This window comes from Pyxicephalus adspersus, chromosome 4 (genome assembly GCF_032062135.1).
Source record: "Pyxicephalus adspersus chromosome 4, UCB_Pads_2.0, whole genome shotgun sequence".
In the NCBI taxonomy this organism is placed as follows: Eukaryota; Metazoa; Chordata; class Amphibia; order Anura; family Pyxicephalidae; genus Pyxicephalus; species Pyxicephalus adspersus.
In genome coordinates this window covers 144,448,784-144,462,948 of record NC_092861.1, presented here as the reverse complement: position 1 = coordinate 144,462,948, position 14,165 = coordinate 144,448,784, and the positions used below count along the sequence as shown (strand labels likewise).

General features: G+C 36.7%; 1 protein-coding gene across 1 annotated transcript in view; it reads right to left on the bottom strand.

The window, feature by feature from the left end:
* Positions 1-14,165, bottom strand: part of SPATA17 (spermatogenesis associated 17) — a 90,131-nt gene that overhangs the window by 70,373 nt on the left and 5,593 nt on the right. The window contains exon 4 of the mRNA XM_072410470.1: positions 7,649-7,699. Within this exon, the coding sequence (XP_072266571.1) occupies positions 7,649-7,699 (51 nt within the window). The remainder of the gene's footprint in view (positions 1-7,648; positions 7,700-14,165) is intronic.

The following is a 14,165-nucleotide window of genomic DNA, read 5'->3' as shown; positions in this document are numbered from 1 at the left end:
CAAAATAAAACAGAATACGACTAATATATATATATATATATATATATTTTGTTCCACTTTGTACCACTGCTGTACCAGCTTTATATTTTCCTAAACCTGAGCTCCCAATAAGATAATTACGGCCTGTCTAATTAATGAGCATTAGTATTATTGTTGCTGTACATGAATAATTGTATTCTTTAAGGCTTTTGAGAAATATTTTGTCTTTTCATCTTTCTGTTTCCTGAATGATTTCAATTTATGTAAACATTTTTATTATTTTTTAAAGTACAGTATATGGTGGTTGTTGTATGTGTACAAATCCGTTTTATTATTATTATTATTATTATTATTATTATTAGTAGTAGTAGTAGTAGTAGTAGTAGTAAACAGTATTTATAAACCTCTTAGATTGTAAGCTCTTTTGGGCAGGGTCCCCTGCTCACTGTCCCCTGTCACTGTCTGTATAACATATTACACAGCACTGTACATTAAATAGGGGTTGCAGATGACAGACAGATACAGACAGTGACACAGGAGGACCCTGACCAGAAGAGCTTACAATCTAAGACGTTGTGGAAGTATCACACAATAGGAGGGGGGATATGAAATGGTGGGTAAGTAGTGAGGGTTTTAAAAGACAAATGAAAATGGGCAGGCAAGTTTGAAAAGATGGGTTTCAAGTGCTCTTTTAAATGTTTAGAAAGTAGGAGCAAGCTGAATAGGACGAGAAAGACCATTCCAGAGAGTCGGGGCAGCTCTAGAAAAGTCTTGGAGCCGTGCGTGTGATAAGGTTATGAGTGAAGAAGTCATTAGTAGGTCATTGGAGGAGCGAAGAGAGGGACTAGAGGATTATTTTTCCATCAGGTCAGAAAGGTAAGTGGCACACGAGCACTAAAAATACTGAAATAATTAAACAGATACAGAGTTTAGATGGGATGATTATTTGTTTCAGGAGGAATGAAGAGAAGATAAAAAACCTGAGTAAGGTGCCAACCTCTATGGAAACAAAAGTCCCATAGTTTTTAGAAAGTTTTTTTTTAAATTCATAAAAAATAATAATTTTAACACTTTGCTTTTAGTGCATTTGTACTTGAAGCATTAGTTTAGGTTCTATTAAAGCTAATTTAGGCTGTCAGTTTATACCAGATAAGTCTATTCCAGGTGTTTCAAATAAAATGTGTACAAAGTCTTCGGGGTCTTTTTATAAAGCCATGAAACAGACATTCATCAAGCATGCCCTGGAGCTGAATCAATCACTGCCATCAAAAACACATGGAGCTGAAAGATTCTCCACCGGAGAATGGTGGTTGTCAGATTCGCCGCTTTATAAATACACAATTCCTAATATCTAATTTACACGCAGCCAAATGCCACTTTGACTCTTCTCTAGATAAAATCAGATTAAAAAATATGGCATATCAAAACATGCAGCAACTTCTTTCAAACTGATTGATAAAAAAACATACTGGATTAAATCAGAGAACCTTTAAATCTAATATTTTATATACAAAATAAAATGAACGCAATGTGGAGTTGTCACCGTTACCGCAGATGGACAAAAGAATAAAAACAATTGTCGAGCCGGTGAAGAAGTAACTCGTGGCAGAGAAGGTCAAAAACACTACAAGTAGTTTTATTGCACTTCCAATAAGATAAAAAGAGAGAGGTCTGGAAAAATATCCTGTACTGCATCACTGCCATGAAACTCCGTAGGAGAGATATGTGGGCACCAAAAGATAAATGGCAAGTGGGATTTTTCTGGCACCGTCCACAATAAATCTTTGTTAGGAAAGAGAAAAAAAAAACATGCTTCATAAAATGGAAACATGTTTGTTCCAAAATAACAACTGGAGGAACTCAACACAAGTAAGCTATTATTGTAGTGCTAATAACGTATCTGCAGAGGTCAGGGTCGTAGCAAGGACCACATACTCCAGGTGTAGAAACTGAAAAAGAGTGTGATTTCTGTAACAAGTCAATGAAAAGTTTATTCTTCGGGGACAATATAAAGATATATATATATATATATATATATATATATATATATATATATATATATCATTGTGAGATGACAGATTACATTACAAGCTTGATGTCTGAATAGGTACACAAATAATAACGTATTTCAGTTTGCCCTATTTAAGTTTTCATTGAACCCCAGAAAACATCCCCACATTTATAATTACCATCACTTTTGAGTTTTACTGCCCCATCCACCATATTTATAATCTGGCAATCATCCTGATTGACATTTTTTAGATTACCATATTGGGCATTGCCACTTAGAAAATGGAGAACACCATAAACCACAATGGGAATGTATGGAGTTTGTTTTAAAACCATGACGGCTCCTTTTGAAGTCATAGCTACTTTTAAAATTTAGTGATAATGAAAGCATAAAAGTGAAGAAGATTTGTAAAACTGGACAATAAAGAAGTGTTTTAGTCATGATTAAAGTGCCCTAAAAGTATCAAACATATCCTAATAGAGACTAATGACTTCCTCAGTCAAAACCTCGTCACATGCATGGCTCCAAGATTTTTTTAGCGCTGCCTTCACTCTCTGCAATGGTCTTCCTCGTCCTATTCGGCTTGCTAATAGTTTCTGCACATTTAAACCCATCTTTTTTAAGACTACCCGTCTTCTTCTGTCTCTTAAAACTCTCACTACTTCCCACCACTCCATATCTCCCCTCCTATTGTGTGCTACTTCTCCCACCTCCTAGACTGTAAGCTCCTCTGCGCAGGGTCCTCTCCTCCTCCTGTGTCACTGTCTGTATCTGTCTGCCATGTGCAACCCCCATTTAATGTACAGCGCTGTGCAATATGGTAACACTTTACAAATACAGTTTATTAATATTATTATTATTATTATTAATAATATTATTAATAATAATAATAATAATAATAAAAGAAGAAAGTCAGTTCTGCTGATAATACAGGTTTATGTATGGGGGTGGGTTAGTAAGAAAAATGAAAGCTATCAATGAAGTATATCTTAGAGGAGAACAATTGCAAAGAACAATTCTTATCTCATATGAATATGCAAAATTAAGGGAAACATCACAGTGTTTACAAAATGCCATATTATTTTAATGACCATATTTTCACTTTGATTTATGTATAAACCACATTTTCTTTTTCTATTTGTGGCATGCTTGGAGTTCATATTTTATGATTACTTTTTACAGTGTTTTAGGAAACCTAAACTGACAGCAATATGGAGGCTGTCCACCTGGCTGATCCTATGGGCATGAGCAGAACAAAATTCTCAAGGTCTATGGTAGTGGTTGTGATGGGGGGGGGGGCTTACCATAATCTGCACGTATACCCAGTATGACTGTACATTAGGTGCACTTACCTAGTACACCCCTCTCCATAGATAACAGGTCCAGACTCCGCTGCTCTATTATTTGCTGCCACCATTGTCCTTGCCATTTCTGGGTTCTCCTCTTGGCCATTGGGCAGCCATTGACCCTTATTATTGTTATTAATAATATTAAAAGGATTTATATAGCGCCATCATATTACGCAGTGTTGTACAATAAATAGGGCTTGCAAATGACAGACGGATACAGACAGTGACACAGGAGAAGGAGAGGACCCTGCCCTGAAGAGCTTACATGTACACCTGGTCTATAAATGAAGCTCAAAACGGCCGATGGCTGGTGTAAGCATAACATGTGATTCTGCAGTTGTATACTGTATCGGGTCTTCGTATCATATTAGTACTATTCAACAGCAGTTTATGTTGATACCCACCAGCCACTCCGGGTTGTCATCCACTCCTGTTACAGCAGTCCTGTGGATGCCAGTTTCATAAACCCTAAAATAATGGGTCATTTTGAGACTCCTAAACCACATTAGAATGTTCGAAAGCATTAAATAAAAAGGAGCTAAAAAGAAACATTTTCACACTTTTGAACACCAATCTCTGGTACTTGACACTTTTACATCAATCAGGAAAGCTCTCCCTCCTGAAAGCCATTTTGTTTTTGTAAGTAGTCTTGCTGGAAGACTAATATTATCATTAAACAGTATTTATATAGCGCCAACATATTATGCAGGGCTGTACATTAAATAGAGGTTGCAAATGACAGTGACACAGGAGAAGGAGAGGACCCTGCTCTTTCCCAGAAGGACTCAACTAGGGACATCATTGTTCCCTACTTGACCCAGCACCATTGCAACAACACAGAATGAGATAAAGCAAGACCACCTTGTAGAAGATGCAACTACTGGGCAGATGCACAACATTTCCCCAAGCTACAAAGGAACCAGGTAATCTATTGTTGGTGGATGGGCCCAGGTCTACTAAATCTGAAATCAATGATTGTAATTAGTACAACAGCAGGCACATATAATAAAATAGAAATTCTTACTTGAAATCATAAAAAAGTTCTGCTGTAAGTAGGGCATATTTTCTCCTCAAGGAGCATTATATTATATGCCTGTCTCTTTCTAATATATCCCCTTTACCCAGATGTCCTATCAATTTAAATGTGTTTACTATTTTGGGAGCTAGTACTGGAAATCAATGTTGCAGTCTAGTTTGCAGCAATCTGATACATTTGAGTTGAAAGCAAAGGACACACTTTACTCTGAGTCTAGCCAATATCTTTTTTTTCATCAGAAGAAGGTTTCAGAGAGCTGGATTTGTTGATTATCTTCTAGAATGGACTTTATTTTATTAAAAATAGCACCAAGTCTATCTAAAGTAAATCTGTAAAAGGAAACACAATGTAAGGAGAAGCAAGTGCTAATAAATAGGCTAAATAAGGTGCCCAATCGTCTCTGTGTTGTAATAAAAACTTCCCAATGCCAAGTCGGCTGTGACCCCCAGAAACAAGGCAACCTTTATGGTTTGGGGGTAACATACCTACTAAGAAATGCAGCAATTCAAGAGGTGCTGGAAGATCACATTGGAGCGTCAAATATCAAAAAGAGCATTTCTAATCTGCATAGAACAGTGTGAGCTTGATTTATTGAAGCTTTCCAAGGCTGGAGAGGATACACTTTCATCAGGGAAGCCGGGTGATCCAGCAAACCTGGAATGGATCTGGTCCAGGATTCAAAACATTTGCTAGCACATAGCAAATGATTTTGAAGTAATCCATTTTAGGTTTGCTGGATAACCCAGCTTCACTCATGATAGTGTATTCTCTCTAGCCTTATAGAGCTTTAGGAAAATAATAATATAAGTGATAGTCAGCATGGCTTCAAGAAAGACCGAAGTTGTCAAACAAATTTACTCTCTTTTTATGAGGAAGTAAGTAAACAGGCAGACAGTAGAATAGCAGTTGATACAGTGTACTTGGACTTTGCTAAAGCATTTGACACTGTACCCCACAGACGGTTAATATGCAAGTTGGTGCAATTAGGTTTAGAAAAGTCAATCTGTAAATGGATAGAGAACTGGCTTATAGTTTGCATCTAGAGAGTTGTATTTAATGATTCATACTCTGAATGGTCTAAGGGTATTAGTGGTGTACCCCAGAGTTCAGTGTTGGGACCTTTACTGTTTAACATCTTTATAAATGATATAGAGTTTGGGATCACAAGTAGTACCAGTAGTACAAGTACCATTTCTGTGTTTGCAGATGACACCAAACTATGTAATGGAATTATGTCCATACAGGATGTCTATAATCTACAGGGACCTGGATGTAGTGTTTGATTGGGCAGCCAAGTGGCAAATGACATTTAATATAGATAAATAAAATTATGCACTTGGGAGCTAACATGCATGCTTCATACTGTCTAGGGGGAATACATTTGGGGGAGTCAGGAATGGAAAAGGATCTGGGGGTTCTGGTAGATCATGGACCAAATACTAGCATGCAATGCCAAGCTGCAATATCTAAAGTGCCTTCTTGTATTAAAGGATGAATAGACTGCAGAGATGGAGACATAATCCTGCCCCTGTACAAAGCAGAGCACATCTGGAATATGCAGTCCAGTTTTGGGCACCAGTTCACATCTCCCAAGAGACAGGCGGTTCTCTGGCATGAGGAAGCAGTAAATACACCACAACCTCATGGTCAGTGTAAACATAGCCTTTACAATCTCAAAAAAGATATTCCCTGCTTGACTTTCACATAAATTGAAAGTAATTCAAAAGTGTGGGGAATTTTTTTTAATGGGAACACCTATTTCAATGACAGTTATAATTTATCTTATTAACAAAAATTTTCCTGATGTGGGATAAAAAGTAAGAGGAATGAGAGGCATACACAACATTTTACAATAAATAAATTAATCCCTCCAATCAACTACAGATATTTGATGTTCCATCCACTTATTTGACATTCCTTCAGTATTACAATCATTTTTATCATTATATCTGAGATCAATTTTGATGGGAATACCATGGTTACCCAGTCTGTAAATAGAAATTATGGGGTAGAATAGGGAAGTAATAAAACTTTTTTTTTTAGGTGTTTGTTGCTGTCTGCCTTACCCTCTCTGCTTTTCTGGTAACTATTGTTTTTGAGGCAGAATGTAATGGAAAATCTAAAATGTTACAGTTGTCCCCAAAAGAAAAGATTAGGGTAAATATTTTAACAAAACACATAATTTTCTAACAATTAAGAGGGAACTACTTTTACTCCCCAGCTTCCTGGTGAGTTTCCAGGACAACCAGGTGGTTCACTAAGGTGGACCCTTTTTGAATTTATTTTGCAACTTTTTTTTTTGTAATTTCTTGGTTTGAGTACAGATCTCTCCAAAAATGTTTAAATTTAGCTACTGCACAGGTATTGCCATAACAAGAACATTGAGTACTATGAGAACCAGAGCTAAGTGGGGACCCCAAGGCAATGTTTCCAACAGCGTAATCCCATCCTTTCTGGCCCTCAATAATTTCAGAGAGGAGAAGATTAGAGGAGAAGAAAGCTTTGGGAAATATACATACATTCCATAATTTCCCCAACTGTAGTCTGATTGCTTGTGCCCTTTGGCTAACATGATGAAGCCTGACTAGTACCCATTGACACCAATACATTTCCCTACATATGGGGAGACAATTTCATGCAGGGTGTGCATATCAGACAGTCAGACCAATGACCAAAGGTGCTGCTATTACTTAGTTAAAGCCAGACTAAACCTGTGTAACTCACATATCCCTTTTCCCTTGCAGGGACCCGCCTTCCTCTTTCTGCACTTTGGGTAAATGATCTTTGGCCATCCTGATTGGCCAGAATTACGTAACTCCTGCTAAGGGGTGAGGAAGTTCATTCATTCCTGGCAAGTGCAGGGATTGCAGGGTATCCTGACAATCCAAGCTAATGCACAGATCTGTGCCGTATGTGATCAGACAGGTAGGAGGGATTTTTGCAGAACATCATCTGTCCCTTTCTGCAATAATGACCTACCTGATCATGGATTCCTAAAAGTGGAACTTTATTTCCGCTTCAAGAAAAATATATTCAACGAGGCATGATGCCAAACATATTGTAAATTATATTTAAGGCTTACATATATTTAAACTAATCTCCAAATAATGCATATTTTACAGTCCCAGAAGTCTCTCCTGTTACTTTGTACCCAGAGCTGCGTGTTCCCCTTTCACCGTTGTCTGTGCATTAGTCTAGTTTACTTCTATTATTAAAAGCAAATTCAGATCACAATTGACTTTTCATCTGTATAACAAGAGAGGAGATATTTACCCTGACAGCCATGTCATTGTAGAAATTCATCTTCATAATGAAGTAGGCTGTCTGTGGATAGAAAAGAGAAAAAAAAATTAAATATATAAGAATTGGTGGCACGGGTCCTTGTGACACAGAGTCACGTCTCCTATTTTTACATACAGTGAGATAAGAAAGTTAATACATAATACATAATACCAGTTTCACACGTATCAAACTTTTGTATTGCAAAAGATGGGGTGGCTAATACATAATGCAGGCTTAACCAGAAAAATCTTTGACAGTCAGACCCGGCGCTAATGGAGATGTATGATCGTAAAATACTCTCCGCTGAATTTGATAATCAATGGGGCTCTACTTAGGATAAAATAACAGTGCGGGAATATTCACAAGTCTTGGTGACACGTACCACTGTATGATTTATACACCGAGGATTCTTATGCCCCAAAACTCGCAGAAACATAAAAGGAATTCATATTTCAAGACGTCTGCTTTAATGAAAAATTCAAAGATAGGCCTGTCTTCTGTCGGAATCCTTCAAGGAGACATACGCGGTGCTGAAGCCGAAATGAGCCATCCGACCATCTGTACAAAACGTTATGTACTTAGCCGCCATCCGAGTAATCCTTGGGAATTTTCTTTCATTTAATATTCATTTTAACATCATAAAATCATAAATAATTAGTGTTATTTGAATTGCCGAGTCTGATCCAAAGCAAATTGTCTGTGGCGAGCAGCAGGGCTGGATTATTTATCAACAGGCTGGGCAATTAAGAAACAGTTGGCTGCAATATGTTATTTACAAATGAAGACAATGATGCCGTCGCGTTTCTCAGCTCTCTCTTTATCCATTATGGGAACGACAGAGTTGTTCCTGGCGTTTAATTAAAGCGCAGTTTTTAAAGTTAAAATTACTGTTGTGAATTGAGGATGGGGAAAAAAGGAAAACAAGGATAATTAAAGTGTAAGTACACTTCTCTTTAGTTACATTTTAGTCTGGTAAATATACAATTCAAAGAATTGCGTTATGTCTCTTTGGTAAGTGAAAAAAACTATTTATTGATCCTGCCTGAAAACCAATATTGTCTTGTAAATCTTGTAGTTTTATCAGCCCAGTCCATGTTTCCTTCTACGTTCTAAAGAAACAAAAAAGTTTATTGCAAGTAAACTAAGGGCTCCTGTATGATTCTAAACAAGTCACATGTTCAGTTACTATGTGGTGGACAGCCCCCATAAAGTAAACTTGAACCTTTCTTTACTAACTTCCTACTTTCCTTGTGTCTCATGCAATCTCCCTCCAGATCACAGTAGGATAGTTTCAGCAACAAATAGCACTGGCATTCCAGAACACAGTGGCAGAAGTGTGGTCAAGAGTTGACTGGCAAACTACAGGCTTGACACAAGGATAATAGCCACAACTATTCCAATAATTTTGCCATCCCACTGTACTCCAAGCAGGCACAGCCTACATGAGACTGGCATCTCTGATTCAGGAGCGGTGCACAGCATCATTGTCACCCCATCTCAGGAAAATGCATTAGGTAGATTTGTAGACTTTGCAGGGAGTTACCTTAGTCTTCCTCAATCGTTTTACCTCCCAGGAACCCATAACTAATATTCATGTCTTAGGGTAACCCCTGCTGGAAAGTATAGGTTCTCTATTGCAAGCATAGGTGGTCAGCATAGAAATAACCCCTTCTATTGGTGTAGGTGGAACATCAAGTTGCCACTGCTCATAGAACCTCTAAAATCTAAAGAACGAACCCTGGCTACGTAAGGCTGACCTAACCCCTATTAGTAACAACAATTATAAACATTGCAATACCTCAACAGTGGTTCTCAACCAGGGATACTCCAGAGGTTGCTAGAGGTTCCTTGAGCAACGAGTAATTTGTGCCTCTCAGATCAGTTACCACTGACATCAATTAACTTTTTGGCTGTATCTGTAAAAGGTGACATTCTTCCCAAAGGCCGGAAATGTAGGGAGTATTCTTCCTACTGACCACCATGTTAATATACTGTGAGTTGTGGATATAGTAATTATAGAAAAGGTTCCCTGAAGATCAGGGTCTTATTATTTCAAGGGTTCCCTTTTAAAAAAGAAGAGAAACAACTGTAATAAAACAGTAAATACTAATACATTTCCAGAAGCAGGACCTATGGTATTATGCTGAAAATATAATGTGCTAAGCCAAATCAAAGCAGGTATCGCATGAAATGTTTCAGATGATCATGCTACGACAATACCCTAAAAATATTTTTTTCAGATTAGTATAGTAGAATTATTTTATTCTAACTTGGTACGGTTTTATGCTGTTGTTCTATGTCGGATTTTGATAACTACCACCCAAACCCCTCCATACGTGACAAAACATTCCCAGAGTATTTAAGGTTAGCTATACCACAGCTGCGTCCATTGAGGCACAATGACTGAGCCATCCCATAATGAATGAGTAACGCCAATCAGCCATTGCTGATGAGACAATGTGCTTTGTAAATAACAGACTTGCTCAGTAAAAACAGAAAAAAAAGGGACAAATTAAGAACCCGGGTATAAAAATGTAGGGGTTGGTTGTTGTAAAACTAATTTGGTAACAAGGTAATACTTTTTTTCTCTATTTATGTGCATTCAAACATTCAAAAAAATCAGCAGAAAGTCCACTAGTTCAAAAGGAGAAAGCAAAATAATAATATAAAATTATAATAATAAACTGAATAATAAATCTCAATATTGAATATTTAGCTGACTAAATAATATTTATTAAAATATATAAAATTAAAAAATAGATCAGTTGTGATGTATATAGAGCTGCACCCCTCGCCTGTAATATATAGAATATTTTTCGTTAAAAATGACAAGAAATATAATTTTTTCAATATGAGTAAAAGAGAGTAGAATACCAAGAGTAATCGAATTTCAAAGTGATTTGTAGTTGCTAAGCCTATGTTTGCTATTCAAGGTAAGGAAAAAAGAGAAAAAAAAGCTCTCTTTCTTCATTACCTTGAATAATTTATTTCATTATTTGTTTGTACCTATTGTATTCTATTAAAAACAAACAAAAATTGTGCTGCCATATATTTAAAGAGTCCTAAAATAAAGCACAATAAATAAACTAAAATAAATAAATAACGCTGTCAAAAATAAATATATATATTTATTTTTTAGAACTATAATTATATAAATATTTAACTTGTTGGGTTAGGATAAAGAATAGTAAGATAGTAAAACAGGCATTATAAAACTAAAACTGTTTAGGTTTTTAGTATTATAATATTAAAATGGTTTAAGGATTATATTACTGATATTTCCCATTACAAATATAACATTTTTCAGTAGCCTTTAGGATCTTGATGGGTAATAATTATTTTTACAGTTTTGCATTTTACAATATCGTCAATTATTTCATTTACTTTTTTACAGTATCAGATTTTTTTTAAGGATAACAAAAAGTTTTTAGATTTCTTCCCTTCAGGTCACTTCAGATTTCACTCAGTGCCACCCCACATTTCTCTTCCCGGCTTCTCCCTGACTTTCATTTAATCGATATTTCCTTTGCAGAGTGCTGGTTTGTTTAATTCATCTTGGTGTCTAATTCCACCAACATGTATAAGTGAATGGAACACTATCATATACATACTGTATCAGGACTTCCAGGAAACGAATGACTATCTAAACCAATTCAGCCCTCTGATCTATGTCCCCATCTGCAGAGTGATTGAGGGCTTGGCTGGCTGCGTTTTCTGGATAACGAGGAAATAATTTATGGGACAGATCATAGGGGCTTATTAAAGGAAGGGAGGGGTGATAAGCCTTGTTTACCAAAGGGAATGATAAAGATACCTAAATGGGAATGCAAAAAGATGAAATTAGGAGTCCTGGAAAGAAAACGGCATGTCTTGTGTGAAGACGTTAAAAAATAAAGTCATCAGGGATACGGACCTGTATGTAAAACAGAAACATTTAAAGGCAAGGTAGTATTGTCCAAGATGAAGCTGTGTGGAATAAATTTTACCAGTCTACCGATTATAATGTGATTAATGTTGTATTGCTTCCCCGCGGCAATATAGCAAGTGTTGAGTATTCATCTATTCAGAGATGTCCCCTTCCAGAAATCTTTAAAATCAGACTAGAGACTTATCTGTTTACACACACACATTTGATTAATGCCCAGCCACTTTGTGACATTCCAGACTGGACGGATCACTCTACAGCCCGCACCGCACTACATTTTAATAGCATGTTTCTGGTTTAACTTCAAATGATTTTTTTTTTTTTTTTGTCTAAATAGGATCCACAATAATATAAAAACACAAAGGTGATCAGCCTATGTGTAAATGTTCAGAACACTGGGTTTAGTTATATAGCTTTGTTATATAGCTATAGCTTCTAAGTAATTGGTTTGCTTCTTTGTTTTCTTTATGTTTTGCATTTTAAAGCTTGAACTGTTTATTGCCTCACGGGATCAGGAAAGATTTTTTTTTGCCTTCCTCTGGATCAACTATGTCTATAGGTTTTATATCTGGGATATGTTTAGTTCCCTAGTGGTTGAACTTAATGACGTATGTCTTTTTTCAACCTAACTAATTGTGTTTATGAAAGCTCTGAGGTTGTGTTTATAGCAGAGTCTATATAGTATAGTCTAAAAAAGTCCAAACTTTTTCTTGTTCTCTAGGATAAAGAAAAGGTTGGAACGGTGTATTATAACTTTCATACAATGGGGGAACCTCTACTATAATTACTATATCCACAGCTCACAGTAGATTAGCAGGATGACCATTAAGAAGTAACCCTCTCACATTGCTGGCCATTTAGAAGAATGTCATCCTTACAGATAACCAAAAAAATCATTGGTGTCACATAAACTGACCTGGGGGCACAAATTGCTCATTGCTCAAGGAATTTTTATGTAGGATTAATGGATCACCCAGTTTCATTGATGAAAGTGTATCTTCTCCAGCTTTGGAGAGCTTTATTAAATCAGACCCAATAGGAAAGGGGATTAAAATGGTGGTCTTATAGTAATGGTTTAGGAGAAATATGAAGATGAGTAATGAGAAATGAAATTCTGCGAAAAGTTGGAGGATGCAAGATAGGAAGAGGTAGGGAGTTCCATAGAGAGAGGACAGCTCTGGAGAAGTCTTGAAACCATATATGGGAAGAGGTTATGAGTGAGCAAGTCATTCACAGGTCAATGGAAGAGCGGAGGGGGTGGCTGGGGGGAACTACAGCTTTGCTAGTTCTGCTTGTGTATTCTTCTTTTTTTCATTGGTTATTTTTTTTATAAAATTTATTCTGGAGGATTAGCCTTTCATTATGAACAGAATATGTTTATTTACATGCAATGCAAGCCACTCCTGAATTTACTAAAAGTCATTAGCTATTTGTTAGCAAATGTTTTCAATCCTGGACCAGATCCATTCCAGGTTTGTTGGATCACCCAGCTTCACTGATGAAAGTGTGTCCTCTCCAGCCTTGGAGAGCTCTAATAAATCAGGACCTTTGTGTACAGTCACATGTTCACTTTAAGATAACACTGGCAAAGTGTAAAGAACTGCATGGGATTTCAGGCAAGATCAAAAGTTATTTATTATACTTACCAAACAGATATAAAATACTATCAACAGTATGATCAGAATGAAAAAAAAAGAATTTGATTTGATTAGCATTTACATTAAAGCTGAACTGTACCGTCTCCTCTCCTGTACTGAAACTGTTACTCTGGTTTCACTGGACATTGTGCATTAGAAGCTGCAGCAGATCAACATCATCAGCCCAACTCTTTTTCTGAACATCCAGCATCAGCAGCCTTTTTCTCCCCAGTTATACTGTCCCGGGCACACCTCTTTTATTAATTGGATTTAATTTCTTTCAATCATGGCGGCTTAGCATTATACGTGTGTGTGTAAGATTGGACAGTTAGCATGTAGACTGCTAGGAACACCTCCTCCAGATTTCCATCCACCCATCAAGGTATTGTGAAATTTACATAATCCTTCCTAATAGGAATTATAACAAAGTAATCTAAAGTTCTATATTAAGTATCTCTGCATTCTTAATCACCATACAAAGTCTTATAAATACTTGTTGATCCTTCCACTGAAGTCCTTCGATTTTAGAATCCTGTGATTGTGATGCCAACAATGCTGCACTGCTCCTAATTATCAAGCCGCTTGCAGAATGTGATGGTTTGCATAACAGGGAGCCCAACAAATTTTTTAGGTCAGCTTTTTCCCAGCTGATTCACAAGCCTGTAGCTTGTCATTTAGAAACAGGCCACATGGAGTTGCTATTGAAACCTTCTCATTGTGAGCTGCAGTGTCTGAGATGAGGGAGCGCGAGACACAAATAAAAGAGGATTTGGCTCGGTCAGGGGAGGTAAAGGAAGTTTTTTTGTTTCCTTTATAAGACTTGTGAATCACTTAGTAACTGACATTGACTGTCATGGAAAAAACTTTTAGTTGTACTTTACCTTTAACCTAGCTGGAGATAAAACTTTGAAGCAGATCCAGTTGTATGGTGACTGTACAAAGTTCA